Below are 25034 nucleotides of genomic sequence, written 5' to 3' on the forward strand. Positions count from 1 at the left end.
AGACACAAAACAGGGGGAGGACGGTAGGTAAAGGGCTCCAAGAAAGGGCGACAGAGCGCGTGCACGAAATTGAAACAGCCACGCCAAAGAACTTTAGGCTACTGTTGCGCGTGCATTTAAGTCTGCGTTGAGAGGTTAGGTCATCGACAGGGGCAAACAGGTGGCTCCTGGTAATAGCGAGTGAGCGGAATGAGCCTCAGAGTAGTTGTCCAGTTCGCTGAAATAAGTGGTGGCACGCGCTGAAATAAGTGGTGGCAAAGGTTTCTGCAAAGTTCGACAGCATATTAAAAGAAGGTAGCGCTGGCTTTCGACTTCTTTTGGGGGGAATTTCTAGGCATTCCGTGTATTTTTTTACGCAGGAGTTTAGCGAGTTACGTAGAAAAAAACAAAAGAAGTATCCGTAAAGCATGGAATTGACGCGCGTGCATAAACCAGATTTTTAGCTTAGTAATGTGGGGCTCCGAAACACAATACGACACGTAGAAAATTCTTATTTTCTAATAACAATTGCAACGCAGCACATCAGTGATGCTCCATGGTTAAATGCATTTTGCAAATTATATAGGCAGTTTTTTTTTCAACTTCGACATTTGCATTGCGTTATGTCCAACTAGGCTGTAGCATTCTAGCTTCATGTATGACAGAACGAGCCATCTTGGTCAGTACTTTTCAATACCACTCAAGTCAACAAGAAAACCGGATATGTGTAATAATACAAAAAATTTGCAGGGTTTGCGTCTGCGTCCTAATTTTTGGGTTTGTATTCGCTGCATTGTGGTCCTTGTGAACCACTTGAAGAGTATAAGACAATAGTTCTCTTGGCCATAAACGAGCCTATTCTCGGGTGTGGATAATTTATTACGCGGCAGTCATGGGAAAACTCTCGGGAAAACACCACCATATCAATGTAATGTGCGATTTCGTGCAGGCCTGGGCGGAAGCTCTAGTGGTGGCGCAGGTGGCAGCGCTGTAAAAAGTGGTGTCCCTGGAGCTACCACCCCCAAAAATAGTACAGCATCGTCTTCGAATGGTCAAGTTGGTTCTCGCCCTTCTGCAAACGGCTCTAGTTCAGGCGGCATCACCTCAGGCAAGGAAAAACGTATGTACTGGCTAAAATAATACCCAAACAACCATCTGTCGCGTAAGTCATCTTCTGGTATGGTTATTGACTGTTTTGCTGGCAGGAGGTTTTACTGTCGGGGATGTCAATATCTTTTTGATCTTCTATTGCATGTAATTGTGATTGAGCGGTTTCATGTGCTGAAGCTAAACGTACACTTTGAGGATATCCGTGGGGGGAGGAGAAAGGAGGTGGGGGACAGCGGATTATTTTGACCACTTTGAGATCTCTAACCTGTACCAAAATCTCTACTCATTGGCATTTTTTGGTTTTCGTTTCAATCACAAAAGCAGGAATCTTGGTTCTGGTGCTCAGCACCATAGTGCAATAGCCCCGCAGCCACCGCTTCGGGTCATCTTATATTCGATTATAGAGTCAAGACGTTTGAACAAAACGCGTGTTGTTTCGTTATATTTATCATCTCAACCAAGAATACTAGATATCATTTTTATGGTCAGCAAAAATATCATTAAATGCATTGTATTTCTAGTTTTGTCCTATCTTTGTTATTAAAAGTACCTTAGACATGCGGAAGCCCACTGCGACACAGTCGAAGGCTGGTCAACCAAAACTGTGCACCTGCTCTCCACCCTGTGTACACGAAGGTAAAAGTAACCCGCGGTTGATGTAATAGCCGTTACTTCGCAAGCGGCCAAGCTCTTTTAGGTAGTTGCTCGGTAATTGTCCCATTTCTAATAACAGCGAGTTTTCGCTGACCGTTTTTCACGGTTAACTTAGCTCCGATACCAAGCGGGAACGCCATCGCGCATGCGTGGCACACCTGGTCATGGATGGCATTGGCTCCGGTTGCACTGAGCGGGCGGCTAGTACGGAGAAGGCCGTCGAACACGGTCAGCTAAAACTATCTAATATATGCGCTAGCCGTCCCGTGTAGCCGCCGATCTCATCTTTTAAAAACTGTGAACGCATGCAAAAACAGCGCGCAAGAACTTTTCATTTTTTTATTTGTGCACCCATGTCCGTAATAACGATACAAAACTGCCTGCATTTACCCGTTCCGTGCCCAAAATAGCCGTCCATAGTCCGGCCGGCGGGCTTGTATGTAAACGGCGCAATATTGCATCGTGATAGACCGGTCGTCGAAAATTTCGTCCTTATGGCAGGGTGTACATATTATCTGGGTCCATATTAACGAGACATGACTACCATGAAGCCCGTTCTGATCAGAGTGACTGGTCCTAAGTATATACAAAAGTCAAATCTTCTTTCGTAAGCGGTCTTTATTAAACAGTTCTCCGTAAAGGGCGCTGACAAAATTGACGCGAAAAAAGATGCGTTATAGCGGTATTTTTATGCTACTTCAACTGACTGAATGGCCTTTTGGCGGTTGCCTCTATGGTGGACGCATTGCTTTTACCATTCAAAAGCTCCTTTCGACGGTAAAAGTTTTGGAAGTGCGACGTGCCTCTCGATCAATTTTATTGCCTTCTTTTTGCGGCTAGAAGACGTGCTACCTGTTCAGCTGGGATTGCCATAAATCGAAGGGCTACCGTAGAAGCCTGAGCGCGTGAATAACGCTGAACACTCCGGGGGTTTTCTTCGCAACCAGGCCGCAAGCACTATCCAAGGTGTTGGCTCTGCATACCGTCAGAAGCGCGAATGGTGCATTTGTGCTAAATGTCGTTTGGTAGGAAGTAAAAGGTTAAACCCGCATAACAGAGGCCATACCCTAGATAACTGCCCCCACAAAACTCCATGAAATATAATTACCCGTTTCCAGCAGTCCGTGTTGGAGGCACTGGTGGAAGAACTGGTGGAGACACTTCCGGAAGCAGAACTGGAAGCACTGGTGAAGGCGCTAGAGCAAACGCTTCTGAAGGAACTAGATCAAACCTTGCTGAATCCGCCAGCACAAGCACTGGTGCAGCGAGAGCGGGGCATACTTCAGGCACAAGTGGACCTGGAACAGCGGGCGCAGACAGCCAATCTGGCCAAAGCCGCCCCGCACAAGGTAAAGGAAAAAAGTATACCACGTGTGTCCTACAACTTTCACATACAATTAGACCAATGTGTCGCGGCACTGCCTACTGGATGACTGATAGATTTTATTGGTTGATATGACTTTGTTGCAATCAACGCCCGGTATTGCGATTGAATGGCGCCTCTCGGAAACTGGGTGGTGGAGTCACTTCCTCTTGGATTTTGTGTTTTAATATGTGTTCAAAATGTTATGACCAAACACCTGTTTTACTGCAGCTATAACTCAGGGTACCGTTGTTATTTTCACCTTCCTAGTAAATCAGAGAATGCCAAATATAATCTTTATGCTTAACAAATAAATATTGAAACTTGCCTTTTTGTGATTGCTTAATATAGCTTAAGCATTTTGCTGGCTAATATAGCTTTTTGCTGCTTACCATAGCTTAAGCCTTATACAAAGTAGAACACTGGAAAAGAAACAGAACTGAGGTGCACTACAAGTGTAACATATTCCTTATCAACATGGCAACTTGGCCTTTGGAGGTGTTTTTTATGACACCTGTAATAAGCTCCTGTGAAACACAATTGTGGCACTGGTCAATAGTTGTTACTAAGACCCATGGTCCATGGTGCTCCTGCTGAACTCTTCGTTTAGGGCGGCTGATATTGTTCCAAAAAAATGGTTAGTAGGCAAAGATCTCATAGTCATAGTAGAGTTAACGTTTCACATAATTTTTTGGTCCACCTGTCATGTTGCTTCGCGAAGCAGGCCCGCCAATATTTGTGCGCACACTTTGTGCTTTGCAGTTTGTTGCAATATTTCCAGTTTCGGTTTACGTGGCAGTTTGCATTCTTGTTTGCTGATTTCTTAGAAGTGCACCTGTAGTTTAACTTTAATTGCACTGGACACTTGTTTAAAATACAGGGTGATCAAAATTAGGTTGACAGGTTTTTAAAATTAGGCGCTTAGATTTACGTCAAGACCACCCCTAGAATGACGCTATGCGCCCAGGATGACACAAAATGAGGTAGTAATTATTTGTGTCGGCGGCTTAATTAACCAAAATTGAATAATTAACTTTTTAATGGCAGCAGTAGGCAACCATCTTTGTATTGAAACGTTAGAGGCAATCGTGTTTCTACGCAGTTTCATTTGCCAGAATTCTTCGGGCGCATCTGCACTCCAAGATGTCTAACTGCGAAGTGTAATTGCCGTTCGCATGATTACGCATGCTAGACAGAGAAGACCGGTGCGAAGCTCCTCCCCTTTGATCTGTGTTCGATAGGGGTTCTGAGTACTGCAGAATGCGATAACGCCCGCCAAGACTAAAAGGGTGGCGGTTATAACTTTTGCTTATGGCTCCACCCCGTTTTCAAACTAGACACCATACACTTCAGGCACGTCACAAAAGGGAGGAGCTTGCGCCGGTCCCCACTGCCTTGCATGCGTAATTATGCGAACTGCAATTAAATTTTGCAGTTCGATATCTCGGAGTACGGATGCACTAGAAGAATTCTGGCAACTGAAACTGCGGAGAAAGACGATTGCGACTCGCTTTTTAATACAAACATACATGCCTGCCTACTGCAGCCACTCAAAAGTTAAGTATTCAATTTTAGTTAAATAAGCCACCGATATATATATTTACTACCTCTTTTTGTGTCCTTCTGGGCGCATAACGCAACTGTAGGTGTGATCTTCACGTGAATCTATGCGCCTAATTTAGAAAAAAATCTGTCGAATTGACTTTGATCACCCTGTATATCCTTGCAAGAAAAAAAGAGAGCGGTTTTTCACAAGACTTATACCTTCATGTTTACTACATTTTCGTTGCTCTAGTGAACCTATGTGGTGCAAAACAAGCGTCAGCAATTTAGCAAGCGTAGCTGATTAATATTTATAAACTGGCATAAATGGTCACATGGTGTTTAACTTATTGAAGATAATTGTTGCCTTCATGGCTCGAAAATAAAATATAGTTGTCTGCCCTTGTGTCAAGATTACGTCCGCCATCTGGGCTGCCACAAAAGCTCTTCAGTCAATTCAGTATTGTGCCGACACTAGTTTTTGTATTTACGCTACACAAAAAAGGCATTCAAAATTATAGCATATCACCAAGTTTCAATTAGGCTATCTGCGATAGACTACAGCGCATAACAGGCAGTGCCAGGGTCGCGGCGATTTTAGGACCCCTCTTGTTGCGTACATGGTTCAGGAAGATTTGTGGGCCCAAGTCAGTTTCGCACGATTTTTGACGTATGAATCTACGTCAGGTCAGAAGAAATCTTTACGATTTCTAAAAAAATCACTTTAGAGTGATAGGTAATAAATACCACAGGGCACGTAAGCTCTCACGTACGGTGGAAGAATAAAGCGTCATCAGGTAATATTGAATTGTGGGTGCGAAGTTGTCCGCCAACGTCTTTCCGACTGAGGCTTCGTGAATTGGACAATCTTCTAACAGAGCTGTCATCTGCTCTGGGCCCTCCCCTAAAGTTGATTCTTCAGACTTATGAGTCGGAATGCTGGCGTTGCCATCAAATTAGAGTCTTAAATTGACCGTGAGCTACCCACGATAGCTATTATTGCCATTGGCGAGTTAGTGTGGGAGCATTGCGAGTGAGAATGTCGTCGCCACAGGCTTAAAGATCTGCTGAATTGGCCATGATCATGTCACCGAATCGCCCATCGTCACTAGCGAAAGGAATAGTTGGACATGTTCTTAGGTTTGTATGTAGCGTGAAGATTAGGAGTCTTTACATTCAGCCTAAGCACGTGCCAAGCAACCACCTACTTGTTGCACATCAAGCAGCGGGTATCGATTACAGATGTTAAAGGAGTACTGACACGAAATTTCAAAGCTGAGATAACTATGTAAAACGCTTCCTTTTTATCAGGAGATATCTCCCAGCAAGTTTCAGCAGCAACCGTTCAGCGAAACATATTTAAAATCCATTTTAATTTCCGCCCGCACGAGAAAGCCCAGAGCGGGCGGACGTGACATCATCTGCTACGTGCCCCAAACTGCCGACGTCGGGGCTCCCGTGACGAAGCCGACGCGCTGGCTGTGGTTGGCGCGCGCTGCTCGGGCGTGTGTACACGTCATGGTTTTGGGACTGACGTCATGCTGCCCGGGCCTGTGGGGACGGCGAAAACCTCGGCCGGTCTGGGCGCGCGCGTGCGCTCGCTCGCGCGCGCTTCCAGAGAGGCAGCGATACGGCAAGAATGGTGACGTCATGTTATACATGCTGTCATGGCGGCCGCTCGGCGTTTTTCAGTCGAAACCGAAACTGGCACGAATAAACGACGCCGTAAATGAATGTTTACGCTGCACTCGACCGTCTAATCTGTCATTCTATGATTAGTGGGCTGGTAGGCACGCATAGCAGCGAAAAAAACGTAACATAAAAATTTCGTGTCAGTACTCCTTTAAACACCAGGTTGACGTTAAGCTTAATTTGGCGGTCGAGTACTAAGCAGTACTTCCGGCCACTGTGAATGTGAACATCTTTGAAAGACTCTGACTGGTAGGGTTTAACTTCAGGAAGAGGCAAATACCCAAACCAAGTGCGTTTATTTAAAGTGATCCAACGGTTCGGAGCCTATTTGGCTCCTTAACCAGGGGTGACAAAGACAAGAAGCACCTGTTATATGAGGTGTCACATTTTCTTTTTCTTTTTCTTTTAGTCAGATCTTGCCCTTCAGCGTCGGAGGCCGTGGGTGTAGCTGGTGGGAATGGGTCCTAAGGATCTATTGTACACCATGTACTTCCGTCTTAACTACATGAGGCATCACAGCCATTGGGGACGTCACGCCTAATAATGCTATCCTTCCCTAGTAGTTTGAGCGTTAGGTAGGCAATTACAAATGTTCACTGCCAATCACCTTTTCAATCAAGGAGTTTATACGGACAGTTTATTTGGGGCGTAAGATTCACAACCCAAGCCAGCTATCAGCTTTGCGATTTAACCCTGAACGTAAGGCAAGTATGAGCAGCAATGTAGCAGCAGAACATTATTTCGTCTTCTCCAAATGTACCTAGCTGATTAGAGGGGGAAGGGGGGGGGGGTGCTCTTCCTGGACTACTTGATAATTTCCCTCGCTCTCTGGAGTGAGAAAATGTCCTTGCGTGTTTAGAATCTCAAACGAAAGCCACAAAACACAGAGAGTTCCGTGATAGGAACTATGTAGAAGACGCAGACATAGCCTTGGGAATTCACAAAGAGGCGGGTGCATCATCATCCTCTGGCGTGGAGGAGTACTGACGGGATGACTCTCAACAAGAAAAGAAACAGCCTGTTGTCTGATCGAACTGTCAGCAAATTTCTCGGCCTCCGCAACTGCAAGGACATGTTACCAGCGATCGCATAAAATGACCTGTATTCAGTAGCATCGGTAATCCAATAGAAACAACTATTAAAAATGGCCCATTTCTAAGCCATTATACAAATGAACACGTCCGACTAATTGGTTAATTAATAGATTGTTCAACCAATCCAATTAAAATTTCTAATCTACACCCAACCCTATTTATTAAATTGAAAAACAGAATAATGTGCATAATAGTTATAATAACAATGAGCCTTAACTATCTCTCGGCGGCAGCCAGAAGGGCCCATTGGCAATCCAAGGGAGCGTATGAAAACATGAAAACACGATTTAATAATAATATATTGTTATATTATTATTAATATTATTATCGTCCCGTGGAATATCATCGTAATCCCTACAAAAACCCCCCACCTTTCTAGTGCCAACGCCGCCTGTATAATCCCTGCCTAACGCGTGAGCGAAAAATGGCCAAACAGCCACTCTCCTGTTGCTCTCTCCTACTCTTTCCCCGCTCCGTAGCCTTCCTACGTCCTTTCATGTCCACCAGCCAGCGCCGTTTCTCGAAAACTATACAAAATAATTGACAGTTTGTCTAGCGTTCCCCAGGCAGGGCTCCGACGGCTTCGAGGCAAGCTGACAGACACACGCTGTAGAAGTGGGTGCAGTGTTCGCTACTCGCGAGCAGTCACGTAAGGCGAGGCGTCCGGCGGCGCGCGCCACATAGTGGATGAGTGCCTGAACTATGGGTCCCTACCGCTCCAATTGGAAAGCGGGCGACGCGTTAGGCAATGTTTATACAGGCGGCATTGCTAGAGCGCACCCAGAAATCCGCCCCTGATGGCGAATAACTGGTCAATACCATTCGTTGTCCCGCGTTGTCTGGCCCTGACAAAAATTTCGTTGAAGTCCGGCGTCCAGCACACAGGTTTCACCGCAATAATATAACAGAGCTACAAAATTCTGCTCCGATATGGTCTGTTCTAAATCACACAAGCACAAATGCTGTGAAGACAGCCCGCGCGCGCGCAAAACCACTTTCAAATGCAAGCGCGCAAGGACAGGGAAGGGGAAGCTCCCGCAGCCCCCGCCACCCCCACCCCCCCTGCGGAGAGTGACGTAACTTTACGTGGAGGCTCGTCCGCATTGTTCTCGCCGCCACTGCGAAGGCCGTATCAACACAACGCATGCCTCTGCTCTAGCCCGGCCGTGGTTGTGTTAACATTAGAACTTGGAGGAAACTCTGGAGTGGTATTGGAAGGCCGTGTTGCACCCGTGACGCTCATGGTTGCCGTAGCAGGCATATTCCTACCCCTAAAAATACTGTGCATTGGCGGTGCAGTCATCTCTAGAGCGACTCGTGTTTCTGAGGCATTCGACGCGGCTTTCGCTTCATGACCATCGAGGAGCAAGTGTTACGTTACGTGCGCTGCGGTTTTGCGCAACGGGCAGCTTCCACAGAAGCGTTGGTAGCGACCTACCATCAGCCACCACCAGTCGACAGTCAGCCGGTGTGTGTGCAAAATGATTCCTGGAGACATATTTCACTTACCTTGCCTTTCTAGGTGGTTCACCGGACATGGCTTCTGCACGTTTTTACCGCGGGTTTATTCGTCGGTAGCAGGATTGTGCACTCCAGTTATCGTCTCCTCGCAAGCCTGTTTAGAACGACGCGTTGCATTACCATGAGTTAAATTTATCTCCAGTGCGGCAGAGGTATCGCGTGAGGCACATTTATTGTGAAAACGTTACGGGCCGGGCATCTCATATGTATATACGTAGGTAATCAACGGCGCGTGTCTATTATCAGAGCGGATCTCGACACATTTCAACGGGTTTTCTTCGGCGCTGCCGTTGCATAACAGGAAACAGAGCCTGGAGTGCGAGTAAACGGGAGAGTTGCGAATTACTGTAAGCGCGTGACGCCAGAGGAGGGTAAGCCTGATTGGGAAGGGGGCGAAGGAAGAGAGGAGAGTGAGGAGATTGGACTCAATGAAAAAAAAAAACGACTGTAGAGGGCTTTATTGACAATGTGGGTGAAGAGCTGAAAGCAATAAGCAAACAAATCTGAAAATTTGTCGTTGTTGCATTCCTTCCTTCGTAGCACATGCCTACTTGGGGGATTTGCCCACTATCGGGAGCTGATTTGTGGAGCTAATATGCACTGTTCGCAAGATTTATAACACTGAGAATTTGAAAGGTAAAAGTTGTAAAATAGTGCGTGCCGCGTGACACCTGAACGCGATGGCGCGGGAGATGGACAGGTGCACACCAGCCTCGCAGAAGTCCGATACTAACAAGGCCAGCTTGTGCCAGTCTGCTTGCTTACGTACTTCACGCAGTAACAGCAACAAATGAAAACTTACGTAAACGCGGTATCGCAGAAAAGAAGGCGGCGTAAGTAATCTGTGTAAAAAGAAAAAGAAAAAAACGAAAGCGAGGAAAAGGACGCAAGTACGATGTATCAGTGAAGAAGTTGATAATGTGCTCACTAAGCTTTCGCCTTCAACGCACGTCAGCAGACACAAGTTCCCCGAGGAAATCCTTCAGGCTTTCGGAATGCGGATGGGGGTTTCTACAACTTAATAGCGGGCAGCAATTATTTTGAGTTTGATGCGTTTTCATCACCCGTATTTTTTGCTATTCGGCCATTGTCACGTCATTCCATTGGCTAGCGTTGACGACAGAAACAGCTTGTTAGGAAAAAATTCAAACATAAAGCACATGTGAACGCCTAAAATATAACATAAAATGTGTTTATTCTGAAATGCTGGTTACTAAAATAAGAACAAAAAAAGTAAGTAGTTGGAATTGCTTTCCCCTAGTAGCCATTAGAGCAACAGTGGAGTGAGAGAATGCCCTAAAAATGCCACCATGACCAAACCACAATTTTTTGAAGCCCGCTGCCCTAGACCGGTTACGTCTCCTCAATAATCAGCAAATAGCATCATTTGCACTTTAAAAGCATGTTAACTCCGCCTCGTAATATTATAATGAGGTCATTATATTACCACAGCTCGGCTTTGCCCTAGCTTCGCTCAAATTCGCGCGCCTTCGGGAATAGCACCCCTGGGTGCCTCACTAGTTTGCGTTACGGATGATGGAATAATGACATTCAAATTTTAATGTACTTTGACAATTTTAGTGCGTAGCTGTGGGTGAGCCCACGTTCTTAATGCGAGCGCATACGATAAAGTGATGCATCATATCACAATGTGATTTACGTTTGACGCCACAGGACTAACCGTACAGTGAAGGCATTGGTAGGGACATCATGTATTTTAAAAATGTCCGGTTCTCTCTAACTGATGAAAATGATTTCTTCAAAAAGCATTCGAGTAGTATGGCGCAAATCCGCATCTTATGCTGTGTGCGAGCTACCCCCGTTTTGCCGAGCATTCAGTAAGCCGAAGGGTATGCCAAATTCAATTTATTTCAAATTGAGATGGTTACTTGGGCTGTGAGATTTCCTTTGGTGGTGGCATTAGCACCTTTTAAATTATCTCTTTGGCAGACAATTCTTATATTATTATCGGCGCACTGCCGCAGTGATGTTAGGCGTACTTTATGTTAGTCATTTTTAAAAATTGCACGAATCGTCAAGGCAGTTGCTACCAAAGGGAAGGTTTAACTACACCCCACAAACGGCTTCCATTATGTTTCAAGGCTGTTCGGCAAGCTCATGTCCACAGTAACAGATAGTCGTAGGAAATAAGGCGATATTAGCCGCCAACCCTAGGTAATAAGAAGTAAATTTAAAATCGATCACATATAAGTAATGACAATATCTGCCATCACTCAGGATTTTCCCACTGCGGAACAGTTACCATTGATGGTACCACATAAAGTAGTTTTATCCTGTTCTTTGCTTCTTTTTGTACCGACGTGTGTCAGGATCGGCATGTGTAGGCTGTATTGTTTTTGGGTAATCGGGTATGAGTTTCCAGATTTCCACCTTTTTTAACGAACTATAATAAGCGGCTGTTACTCTCTGGAGCTGTCAATCGAACAGAAAATATTAATTATGCAATTAGAAGCGCGCCGCCTCGGAATAAACTGACAGAAGCAGTTTGGTTGGAGCAAATTTTGTGTCACTTTTGAAACGCTGAAAGAATTTTCTCCCTTTCTAACTAAACCATATGCGCAAGTGGGCATTGACATATATATTCTGATAAAAATATCAATACACTGTTGAATATAATGTTGTATTTTTTGTTCAAATTTTTGTGTAGCTTTGCCAAGATATTGGCAGAAAATTCTCGAGAAATGTGTCAATCCAGATCACTGCGAAAATGGGCGGTCTGGTGAACAAAAATGCAGACATTTTCTAACGCCGAAATACGTTTACTGTTTAGGGACTTAACAACAGTTAACACGACTCGTAGCCTGTTTCAGGTCAGTATTTGTTTCGCCAACGTAAACTCTTGGAGCACTAAATTTATGACATGATTGCACATCCTTCATTAAAATGTTTCTTCCCTTGGGACAATAAGGGGTATAAAAATTGTGTTGTTCTCCAGAAAAATAACTTACAACGTCTTCTACTGTATACGCGAAAGGTTTATGAACATTTAATTTATATTGGTGTAACCTAAGAATTTCGATGTGTTCATTCCATGGCTAGGCTCATCCATTAGCGGAGTGGTAGGAGGAGCTGGTGCACGTGCTGCCTCGACTGGAGGGTCACTGGAAGCCGCAAATGGTGGCTCTAGTGGATTACCCGTAAGAAGCGTATCGGAAGCTGCAAGTGGTGGCTCCAGTGGATTGCCTGGAAGAAGCGTTGCAACGATTCGCCCTTCAAGTGCAAGCATAAACGGGGCAGAGGTCCCGAACAGAAGCCCTGGCGATGCGAGGTCTGTAGAGAATCGGAATGGCGGTGGAAGTGGTCTTCTAGGAGCAGGTGCGGGGTTTGGTCCCTTTGGCAGCGGCAGTGGCACAGGAGGTGGTAGCCCCGTTCCAGGTAATGCACTAATTAGATAGCGAGCGCTTAGAACCTTTACGTAAAAAAGCAGTAGGGCACTGAAGTCATTCGGCATAGAGAATATTTTGGCGAGAACGTAACTGAGCTCTTTGTGACAACAAGCTATCCTTGTTCACTGTGAGAGAAGAAATTTTGATTTCTATGAAATGAAGCTAGAGCAAGTGCAACCTTACCAGGTACACAAACTACGATCGTACAGAAATATATCTGCGAAAATTGAACAAATACTGTACTATTTACCATAATCACGCAAAAAACGTTCTTTAAAAGTGATCGATAACGAAAATTTTGACTTTCATAAAATCAAGCTACAGCAAGTGGAACCTTGTTAACAGATACACAAATTCGAGTCGTACAGCAACATCTCTGCAAAATGGAACAAATATTATGTTTTTTTACCATATTCACAAAACATCGTTTGTTAAAAGTGAACGCCAAAGGATAGGGTTGATGCACTCAGGCTCTGTATTAGGCTGATTGGTAAATTTTCGCGGAGTCTAGGTTGCCATTAAAAGGGCTATGGGTTGTAGAAAAATCCTGCAACACAAGCGCTCATTGAAATATCTTTTCAGTATCACATAAACTTATACCTGCCAAATTGAATAGCAGAGCTCCCAAAACCTACCAAAGCAACCCTTTTAAGCCTGGAAAAACAATTCAGAATAACGAGAATGACTTGGGCAGCCTATGAAAAAATGGCTTCTGTCCTTGTACTTCACTTGTTTCGTCGGAATTTTTTTAGGCTAAAGGTGTTGATTATGCAGTACAAAGAAGCTAAAACCCAAACGTTGTTGAGGGAAAGCAATTCACGGCAATTGCTTCAAAAAAAATTCCAGATGTCTTTTTATCTCAACCCCTGGAAATTATAACGTCTGTGGAGAATGCAAACTGCCATCCTTCTCCGCTGTACAACTCATGAACACAAAAAGACAGCAAATGTTTTCCGAGTAGCGATTACGAACGAAAGTTCCCAAAAGTTACTACAATTATTGAAAATGAGCTGCTTCGGGTTAATAAGTCGAAATTTAGTGAATGGCTCATTAACCCATGGAGATTATTTTTTGAGTACCCTAAGAACCCGTGATGGGCACTTCATTGGGGGCGGGGGTGGTAAGAACAAACACAACACTATATCACAGTGGAAGGAGGAGAGGCACGCAGAGTAACTCGATTATTCATCGTTCTTCGTGGTGTCTTTTTTTTGTTTATTGAGGAACATGTATCAGCGCAAATAAGTTACTACTGCAACAGGCGTACGTATAAGGTGCTAACAAAAGCAACGAGGGAAATCAAAAGCGTCTGTAGGCACATTGCAAAGCATACATACAATAAAATCAAAATATTCCAAACTATGTACACATTACAAGATTAGACTGGACAAATTAATCTTGAAAAAAAAAATGCACATTTTACAACACTTTTTTGAAGACAGCATTTCCTAAGGCGTACTGGTCAATATTTTGGGTGATAAATGAATGCAAGGATATGTGAAAGGAAGGGGATTCTGTTTGATTAACGATACTTCGCGGGAGCAATTTCCGTTCCTTTATTGATAAAGCAAGCAGGGAGTTCTGATACTTTTGGTTCTAGCTAAACTCTATGGCACTTTGTGCGCATGATCAGCTTGGGAGGAAATGTGATGAGCCGGTAAAATATAGGGGGACCTGAAAGATGACTCAGAGTAGTAAAGCTAGTGAAAAAACGACAAGATCAAAATTTCATTCGGTTATCCAGATTAGGCAGATCAAGAGAACTTTTCAGAGCAGACGCACTTAAATCAGAAGAGTCACAGCGCAAGAGAAACCTTGCCGCTTTGTCCGGCACGTTTCGAGGGAGTTTATGGAGGTCGTTTGATGTGTATGCCGGATAAAAGAAGCATATTGTAATGTGGATCTCATTAGAGAATTGTACGCATACAGTTTGGTATTGCTATTAGACTGAAAATGGGGCGTTTAAGACGTCCATGTTTTTCGAGGGCCTTATTAGTGATGTATTCAATGTGAGTTCTACAGCGCAGATCAAAAGGAAAAAAATAGACATTCTTGGATAAAACCAGCGCGAATTCAGATGAAGACGAAGGACAGGACATCGTTCGTCTGAACACAAGGACGTCTTCGTCTGAATTCGCGCTGGTTTTATCCAAGAATGTCTAAATTCCAACTAGCCCAGCTTGCAGCCCTCCTGAAAAAAATAGAAACAAATATTTACATAAGGAGACCGTTTCAAACCAACCATTGGCAACAAAATACTTAATGGAAGGAGTGCCAAGGGATAGAAAAAGTCATGTGTTTGATTTTTCCTACGTATATCTCCATTTACCATCTTTTGCACCATTCTATTAATTTGGACAAGTCATCCTGTAGACTAATGACATCCTCAACTTTAGTGATCTGCTTATAAAACGCAGCAATTCACACAGAGGCGCGAGGACAAGTTAATACCAGATGTTATATCACTAATATAGTTTAGAAACAGAAGGGGACCCAATACTGAGCCCTGAGGGACTCCCAACCTAACACGACAGCTGCTGGATATGCAGTAATACTTGTTTACAGATTGAGATCGGTTTTCAAAAATGCTTTTATCCAGCGAGTAGTTTTGTCGTTGAGATGTAACTGCTGGACTGTGCGGCATGCGATCAAAGGCTTTGGAAAAATCTATGAGTATTGCGCCTGTGTAAAGGAACATTTGGGTATATTTTTGAAGGTCAGTTGCGAATTCAAATTGTTACCAATTGCAGTGCTTATCCCAACAGATGGCAGTGTTGTAGCACGACATTCGTAAATTTATTGGGGAGTATCGTCTATTTCCTAGAGTCAAGAGATGAATAACGCTGAAATAAATTCAACTTTTCTAAATTGGCAAATTCTTTGTGTGGCTTAATAACGATTTGAAAAGATGCGTTTTAAATGTATCTTGCACGTTTCGTGGCTATTCGTGTATTGTTCTTGTTGTTTATTCTCATCAAGATTGGTGGTGGTGTTCAGGTATTAAATCTCTTAGTTTTGAGCGAACGAGGTGGTCCTACAATGTTGAAGTTGCACGAGCGGGAAAGCGGGAGCCTTTGTTGCATTTCAGAAAAGGGCGCCTGCCGTGAAGCGTAAACAGGGTATTGCGTGACAGGTAAAGGCAACAGCAGTGCGGACGGAGGTCAAGAAGGTGGTTCTCAGAAACTTTGGCGCAGTTCGCGCGCGCAGAGAAAGAAAAGCAGCAATTAGAGATCAGGGCCTGAAGAGGGCTGCTGGAAATAGTGACCCAGCGCTTGCTAGAAAAGAGGAACAGCAGCACAAAACAGGGTGGCGATACGGGTCGAGCGGAACATGCTTTGGACGCTGCTTCCAAATGTCCATTGAAGAGATGGAGGGAGTGGTGGCAGCCAAGTTCTGCAGAAAGTTGAACAGCAAATCAACAGGATGCTTCTAGCAATGGCGAGCGGTCGTAACGAGCTTCGGAAGGGGCTGCTCAAGTGGGCTTGCTAAGTGGTTGTGGGCACAGCCGCAATGTTGTACATTAAGTTCTGCAAGCATATTAGAAGAAGCTATAACAAGGCTTTTGTGTTCCCATTCTTATAAAGTTTTAAGCGTGGCCCTTATTGTTTGAGAGATCGTTCTCGTTATCAAAAAAGAAAAGCAAACCGCAGCTCAATATCTACTTATGTTTTAATATGCCTGTGATGTCTTCTTCAATTCTGCCTTCACTTGCCACCGTGAGGCATTTGCTTCCTTACAAATCACATAATGCATCTCCATTTTCGATGGCAAAGGTACTGTTGTTTTTTAGCTACGATTTTTAAGGCTTAAGTGCTTGGAAACTATTTCCCAGCATCAAACATAGCCTCCGTTGTGGGCCACGCCAGTGCTTATCTTGTCCCTATCCTCCATTTTGTTACGTCCCTGAGTTGTTTGGGAAGGTCGCTGAGCCGCGCATGCCATAATTTCCGTTTACCCGCCGCGGTGGCACAGTGGCTAAGGCATTCTACTGCTGAGCACGATATCGCGGGTTCGATTCCCGGCCACGGCGGCCGCTTTTCTGATGGGGGCGAAAAGCAAGAACACCTGTGTGTACGAGATTTCGGCGCACGTTAAAGAAAACCAGGTGGTTAAAATTAATCCGGAGCCCTCCACTACGGCACGCCTCATCACCTGCGTTGCGTCGACGCGTTAAACCCTACAATCAATCAATCAATCAATCAATCAATCAATCAATCAATCAATCAATCAATCAATCAATCAATCAATCAATCAATCAATCAATCAATCAATCAATCAATCAATAAATAAATAAATAAATAAATAAATAAATAAATCACAATAAACCCTACAATCAATCGATTCAACCATCAATCAATCAATCAATCAATCAATAATTTTCGTTTAAATTGGATTGAAAAACTGCATGACGAATATTCACTAACGCTATATTCTCAATTCCCATGATCGGAATTGTCGCATACGATGAGGAAACAATTAGACTCATTGGGCAGAATAGCGGACACTAATATTGCGCGCGCGACACTTCGTAAACCCAGTGAGATGTAGGTTTCATCAACTCCATATTTTTTGTGTGGGAGCTCACTCGCCAGCTAGGCTTCGCGGTAAAGCATACGACCTTTCTGGGGTGAAATGTTCGCCGGGAACAGTTAAGGAATTTGGTGAAGCCAATTTTCATAAAGCCACTTAAAATTTTGACACTATCAACATCGTAAATGGCGGCGCAAATATTGTTTGGTGTTTCAGATTATTTTAAATAATCTAAAACTACCACACAAATATCCTATTTTGCACATTTTAATCATTAATCTCTCTGCTGGGGTATACTTCCTCAAAACGTTTTATAGGTATCCTCTCTCAATAGTACCCCTCATTAGTTGATCGAAGATATAAACACCGCTATAATTTTCCCTGGTCAAAGTTCCTTTTTAAAATCTCTATCAGTGTCTAATATTTTTCTTATCAAAAAATCTAGCGTGGATTTATTATTCGTTTTGTTACAATGGCTTTCACTAGGTTTTGGCCCGTCCTTGGGACGTGCTTTTGGAGAACCTCGTGCAAGTGCTGGGGACTTCGGAAGACTCGGCCCAGGGCTGCCTTCGGAAGGACCAAGCTTTGGTAATACCTTAGGGCAAGCGGTGGCTGTAATTATTACTATTTTGATTTTTCCGCGAGTTTCTTTAGTTTCTTTTAAAGTGTAAGCTTCGGCTTTGGAAGAGCAGGGCGTAATTTAGGCTTCGGTGCAGTAACTGACGGAGGAAATTTTAATGGTGGTGCAGGTGTTCGAGAAAGAGGCCATCGTGGGTTTGACGCCTTTGATAGGGGCGGCAGTGTTGACTTCAGAAACCCCTTTTCAGGTGAATTACAAATTTGATTGTTCTGAACGTATGAAGTGTGGCTCGTTTACCTGCAGAAGCATGGTAGTCCTTATATTTTGTGCGTGGAAAAATATTTCACAAGAGGGATGGTGCGCAAGCTACGCATTTAGATGTAGTAAAATTGCGCTGGAAACAGTTATTTGGCCTAAACCCGTTGAACGAAAAGAGTGTGTGAGCCAGATATTTTTGCGTACCACGTGCCTATAATAAGACTAGAGAATACAGCCCGTAGACGGTGTTCTGTTGCGTTATGTAATCCAGAAACGCTGCTTTGCACATCCCTCGAGAGTAAAACGAACGTGAAAATACCTGCTTTAAAAGAGATTTTGTCGTTCCAAAGTACCGGAGGTAACGACCAAAACAAGACAATAACCCGATGAAAACCGGATAGGACTGGCGCTACTTAAACTAATCTTTACTCAAGTACACCATTTTGCCAAAACCGGAGCATGCACCCAATGTCTTTGAATGTGTGAATCCTACGTGAGCACCAATGCCTTGAGTCTTCTTCCACAAAAACTAAATCCAGGAAAATCGCCTCACGTTACCAGCTCTTTGAAATTGTGGCAAAAGGGGGGCGTGGGTTTTCTATAGTACGATACGTCCGTAGAATGTCTTTATCGAAGCATGCTCAAAATGGCAAGGAACACGACAAGAGCTATTTTATTAGAATGCTGTTAAAACTCTTTAAAAAAACTGGGACTAGTAACGAAAATGCATACCAAGAGTAAAGCCTTAAAAAAAGCTCTGAGCACAACCAAGGTTACCAAGAGACTAGGGTTCTTTTTCGCTGTTCTGAAAACGAGGACGACTCCCTCCTCCAGCACTCCCTGAGCAAGCGGTGGGTATATCTGGGGTTTGAACACTACACCGCGTGCGTGTTGCGGGTGCGTGACCATAGAGCTATCAACGGGAATGCCTGAATGTCTGAAAGAAAGAAAACCACTTGGGCCAATTGCGCCACACATTCGGAGGCAATGGTTGCAATTATGTTGTTACAAGCCAAAAAGATGGAATGTTTGGCGAACACATGTAGCCGCGTTGGAGTCGATGCGACTCATCTGCACATCCTAAAATCTCCAACCAGTAGCGAGCGCGCTCTTAGTGCAGTAATTAGAAAGCGAGAAAGACATGCTCATCCCTAAATGTAAGCTAACTGGGCACTCGAATTTTGCGGCAAACCTTTTAGGTGCCATAAAAGCCCATGATTGTTGGCACGAACAAACGCGACACTTTTTTTCCGAAAACGTTTTTGTTTCTGACCAGTACTATCAACTCCGTTAGAACGGTGGTTTGGGCTAGTTGGTGGTGCATACTGAAATTCGAAACAGCGCAAGAAGACGGGACAAGGAAAGAGTGTTCACTCGGGACAAGGAACGGGACAAGGAACGAGACGGGACGAGTGTTCACTATCAACTCCATTTCAAAGAGCTTTAGGTCGAGTTCAGGTTGTCCGAACACATTCAACATCAGAGCTAGCATACGAATACGTACACAAATTCCTCGCAAAAAGGTGGTCCAATTTCTGGACGCTGAAATATTTGCGAGAGTGAATACGTTTCAATTTACTCAAAAGGGCGATATTATGCAGGATAACGGTGTTCATAAATCGTGTACTTGAATTATCTTCAAAATGCGACCGCATAACATTTTTGTTTACTATAAGTTTATATTGATACCTACTGTTGGAACAAGGCTCACCATCATGCAGAAGTAACGGTTAATCCAGACCAAGTGGTCGTTATCGGTGGCTGGCAGTCTAATGTAACCTCGCATTGTTTTCCACCTGCATAGAAATTCTAGCCGCTCAATAGCATCATAACTGTTTCTTTTTATACCCAGGATAACTCCTACGCCTGTAGACGGCCCGTACCATTTCCTGAAGCCATGATGTAAATAAGTAAATATTACACAGCTTGAATATGAGTGTATTTCTGGTCATGACTTCTCGTGACGAATAAAGTATCTCAGAATCTGGATCCAGAAATAAGTATACAATATTGTAAATCCTACCACAGAGTGCTATTGTGAAAATTTAATAGACAACTCTTACTTGCCTAACGAAGCAACAGGAAATCACGTTTTGCCATCGGCTAGAGCCCAGGGCGTAAATATTTTTGAGTACCTAGACGCAAAGCACAAAGAAACTGATGCTGATCCTTCTAGTATGGTAAGTTATTTGGGGAGCTCCTTCACACCAGCAATTTGGTGTTGCAAAGACCAATTTATTCCAATGAAAAACAAACCTGTAAAAAAAGAACGCCTTGAATTGATTTGGTTAACTGTGGGATTTAACACACTGACGCTACACAGGCGATGAGGTGCGCCGTAGTTGAGGGTTCCGGACTAATTTTGATCGTTTCGGGAATGTTTACATGCACCCAAATATCGAACCCACAGGCACTTTTGCTTTCCGCCACAGTCAGAAAAATATCCAATGCGGACGGAAATTGAACCCGCGTCCTTGGGCTAAGCAACATAATGCCATAGGCACCGAGAGCGCCTAGCATTACTCTAGACATTGTTCACATTACATGGAAGCTGAACCGGACGCGCAATAATAAGAAGAAAAAACACGATGGGGGGAATTTAAACTTCCAGAAATAAGTTCTTTCCAAACCCACTAACAATTTTTATGACGCCCCAGCCCCAAAAGGTTTGGTGGTTATTATCCAAACTTAAAATTCCAGTCGCCGGAATATAAATCGAGGGCAACGTCGTAGCGGAAGAACATGTTGTTGCAAATTCACTCGACAAGTACTTTCATTCGGTATACATACGTGAAATAGAGGCGCGTTAGTTTGTACCGCCATACTTTGTTTCTTTGTCAGATATCACAACCACCTAAACAGGTTTCTTTCCTTGCTGTTAAAAATCGGTGTGGAAAAATCTTCAGGCCTTCAACATGTGTCAAATTAGTTCTTTAAAGCGCACGCCACTCAATTTCTCACTTTTTGTGTGCTATATTCACAGCCTCGCTGAAAACATGTCAACTGCCTGCGTAGAGGCTTTGCCCCAGGATTACACAAATTTAAAAAGAAGGCAATCAGCTAAAAATATATAATTATAGGCCCATATCTCTGAGAAGTACATGCTGTAAGCTAAAATAGCACGCTGTTAAAAAAGCTAAGCTAGTACTTAGAGAACACTAAACGTGCTCTTTTCTAAACAGCTTGGCTTTTGTAGGGCACTGTCTGAAATCACTGACGACTTTACCTCTGTTAAGCCCAGGCTTCAGCATCTGCAATATTTATTGATCTTTAATACAAAGTCTTCGGCCGGGTTCCCCATAGTAAATAATAATGTAACTTCTATTCGTGGGCATAAATAGTAAGCTGGCATCATGAGGGGACGCCTAGCCTTCGTATCGCAGCCACTATAATACAATAAATAACATTAAATACAATCGTTTAAAACTTGTTTGAGGAGCGCATAAAGAATCAGTCCTTGGGCCTACACACTTCCTATTTATTTAAATTATATGTATCGCTCTGGCAGTCTTTACACGCTTCTCTGGTATTTTAGTTCTCATGCCTACATACTAAACGTTTTTACACCATTTTAGCCAAAAAGGGTGTAGCATAAGTGGAAAAAGGGTGTTCGGAGGCCTTTAAACCCTTCTTCTTGAATCTCAACACCCTTTTCCTAGCTCTACACTCTTTGTGTGCGAAAAAAAGGGTGTTGCTCAAATTCAACATCCTTGGTTTTTCTTAGGGCGTTGAAAGGGTGTGGAAAAGGTGTTCAGCTGTTCATTTAATAAGGCCATGCTTGGACGCATACTAGCACTGTAAAGAACAAGACATCCCTCATATACTCCTCTACTCGCAAGAAATTTTCAAACGCAAAAAAGAATAATTGCTCGTATGCAATTATCGCTCGTTTGCATATGTGGGGCACCTCATGCCCCAAATTTAGCTTTGGCACGTAAAACACCAATTTGAACCTTCAAAATTAAAAAGACTGTAGCCGTGTGGCAAAAAAGGTGTTTACCGAGTGCAACACGCCTGGCTTAATGTAGGTTGTTGAAGCGGTGTGAAATAGGTGTTCAGTTGCAAAAAAAGAACAGCGAAGCTTGGGGTCGGCCTAGTTTTTTCCGGTGTTGCTAAGTTTTGTTATGTTTGCTTTTGCTAAGCTTTGCAATGTTCTTGCTAAACTAGGACGACCGCTGAGGGGTGAGGCCAAGTTTAACTGGATTTTACAAGGCTGTTCCAGTGTGTGTGCCCTCGCCCCTCCAGTGCCAGGGGATCCAAGGGGGAAACAAGCTAGGTCGGCCCCCAGCTATGCTGTTTCTCTAACCTTGCACTCCTACTACAAGCTGCGCCAATTTGTCGGCCTTTTAGAATCTAAGAAAGCCTAGTACCTTTGAAATGGTATAGTAAGAGATGCGCATTCGCATACGCCCCCTGTGCTCACACTCTAACAAGCTCGAAAGCCGACTTCACTGTTATACTACCCTATCTGGGGGGTGCACCATTTACAGGTGCCGCAGTTCCTTTTCTTTGTATTTTTTTGCTAACGCCACCGAAAATAGCTGAAGCCTAAAGAGCTCCACTGGTAATAAATTATGCCAATTCACAGTGCTTTAAACTTTGTGAGGAACCAAGCTTGTAGAAAATGTTCAGTTCACCCGTGTAAACAAGTACAAAATGCCTCCAAAGTTGGAGGTCTCTTCACCTTTTTTCTTAGTTGACGGTCTTTTCTTACACCCTTTTTTACACCCTTTTTCTTTACGCCCTTTTTCGAAGTTTCGAACACCCTAATTTGTAGCATTACGCGCTTCTGGTAAAAAGGGTGTTGAAATAGCGAACACCCTTTTTGAAGGGTGTTCAGCTGGCGGGGAAGACTAGTTTCGTATTTATTAAAATTTTATAAGTTATGTAACACAAAAACTACGTCGTAATCAAAACGTTTTTGCAAATCCGCGTGTTGATTTGTGTATTAGTAAAATCCATACTTCCAAAATAAGGGCTAAAATATCATTTTTTTGCGTAAAGGCCACCGACTCGATTGGGGGGCTTTCCTCTGCTGGATATAAAAGCAAGAACAGCACATGTATTACTAAGTATGCTCTCCCTGTATCGCTTGCATCCCCTTAGTTTTCTTGCTCAATTCATTCGTATTCCAACTGTAACTAATACGTATTGACTGTTTGTGTTGAATGCTGCGCGCTCCGCCGATTCACTTTGCCACTGCGCATGCCAGATGCGCAACACCCTTTTTTAGGGTGTTGAGCATCCTCAACACCCTTTCAGGGTGTTGAGCTCAACACCCTCATTTCATCTGTACACCGTTTTTTTTGCCAAAACACCTTTTAAGGGTGCTAGCCATGGGACAAAATTTTTAAACCCTTTTCGGGAACAAAGGGTGTAAAACGTTTAGTGTGTACCCTTGTATTGAGGCCTGTAAAAGGCTGACAGTATCAATCACTAAATAAGAAAATATTTCTAGCTTGTTTTGGTCGAACTTCCACACATGATAGTCGTATTACTTGTGAAAAACAAAAACGTCACTTCATTTGCACCGCACTACCAAAATGCGTTCCTCTTTGAAGTGTTCCCGCGTATCACAACAGAAATTTGGTTTATTATGGGCGGCTCTTGTTAACCCTGTTGTTAACTTTAATTGACGGTGTAACTAGGAGTCCAATGTACTGTGGTCACACGCGATAGCGCGTCTTTTCTGCAGAGCGGTAGCAAAAGTTTTTCCATCGGTCACATTCACCATTTTAAAATATTTGATTGACTGATTGTAGAGTTTAACGCACCTACGCAACACAGGTGACGAGGCGCGCCGTAGTTGAGGGCTCCGGAATAATTTTGACTACCTGAGGAACTTTAACGTGCACCGAAATCTCGTACACACGGGCGTCTTTTTCTTTTTGCTTCCACCAGAAAAGCGGCCACCGCGGGCGGGAATCGAACCCGTGACCTCGTGCTCAGCAGCACAACACCTTAGCCACTGAGCCACCACTTTAAAATTTTCTCAATAGTCTGTTAATAAAGGTTGCACAGCATTCGCCGCGTATCTGTCACCCTGTGGGCATCGCCGATTTCAAAGGGCATGCCTTGTGAACTCAGATATACAAAAAACATATTTCGGCAGTTGAGAAGTTGCAAGCTTCAAACCCAGGCTGCTTTTCGCTGAGAACACAACTTGGACGCAGCACATGGCTGCTAACAAGCTAGAATTTGGGACATTGTCTTGTGTGTCTGTAGCCTGTTTGAAACCCAATGATGAGTAACCAAAATTCATAATCGCATGTATATTTTATCTGAAAGTTGTAACGCCACAAAGACATTCCATTCGGTAAAACACCAATGTCGTCGGACGCGTCATATCACACGATGATGCGTGTGGTATGACGCACCCGATATCCAACGCGCCATAGGCGATATTGGATACGCGGGCTATATGTGACATCTTGACCGATAATACAGCTCTAATACATAATAATGCATATGGCACATCATGTTCCTCCCCAAGAAAGAATTATTCCTTAAATATTTGTGGAGAGGACTTTAATAACAGTAAAGTCGAGCAGGAGTGTGGGCGGGGCCTTCAGTCCAGGACTCCGTTAGTGCGGCCAGAATTTGCTACAACAATTCGACATTCGTGAGGATCCCGGATCGAGTGTTAATGTGGTTAGCAGACGCTGCAGTGTGTGTGCTGTTCGGTCCAAGACTTGTCGTGATATAGTTTGTAAGTTATATTCCCAGCCTGTGCCCGAAGTCATTCGGCTGTGGTTCCTTGACATTTCTTTTCTGGTAAAAAGAGGTCCCAGAGCTCGCTGTCGAACACTTCCGCGTGCAGGGCCAATGAATCTTTCTTGCATATCTGGCTATCGTGGATCTAGTAATTTTTGTAGCTGTAAACGAGGGCGCTTAGTGAGGAAGCGTCATTCGGCACCATATGCAGTACAAAAGCAGCCTGAATTCGGCTGAGCATTCTGTAATGCGAAAATTAGGCCGAATTCAGTCATTTCTAGTCAGGGAGATACTCGTAGTCTAATACTTTATCTTTCGTCTTAAATCCACCAAATAAAACATTAGTTCTCCAGTTGCCGAAGCTGAGGGTAGGACATTTGAAGAAATTTCGTTCTGCAATAATAGGTGTCAGACTAACACCCAGTTGTGGGAAATACTTGTAATGCAAAACAATGTTATCTTCAATAAAGGTATTGTTAACCAAACAAAATGTCAAGAAGGTAAAGGCCAACAATCGTATTCCGCGTCGCAGCCATAGAACACTCAAAATAATTGCACAGTGGTGTGGAAGCGAAGGCCAGTGACGCTTT

At 43.7% G+C, this 25034-nt stretch overlaps 1 protein-coding gene across 1 annotated transcript in view; it reads left to right on the forward strand.

Moving 5' to 3' along the window:
• Window positions 1-1907: 1907 nt before the first annotated feature.
• The window catches only part of LOC144160516 (uncharacterized), a 37753-nt gene continuing 14626 nt past the window's right edge, over window positions 1908-25034 (forward strand). The window contains exons 1-5 of the mRNA XM_077691783.1: window positions 1908-1971; window positions 2862-3092; window positions 12016-12351; window positions 17379-17480; window positions 17642-17719. Of these exons, the coding sequence (XP_077547909.1) occupies window positions 1908-1971; window positions 2862-3092; window positions 12016-12351; window positions 17379-17480; window positions 17642-17719 (811 nt within the window). The remainder of the gene's footprint in view (window positions 1972-2861; window positions 3093-12015; window positions 12352-17378; window positions 17481-17641; window positions 17720-25034) is intronic.

This window comes from Haemaphysalis longicornis, unplaced genomic scaffold (genome assembly GCF_048455015.1).
Source record: "Haemaphysalis longicornis isolate Haplotype H1 unplaced genomic scaffold, Haemaphysalis longicornis Haplotype H1 scaffold_101, whole genome shotgun sequence".
In the NCBI taxonomy this organism is placed as follows: Eukaryota; Metazoa; Arthropoda; class Arachnida; order Ixodida; family Ixodidae; genus Haemaphysalis; species Haemaphysalis longicornis.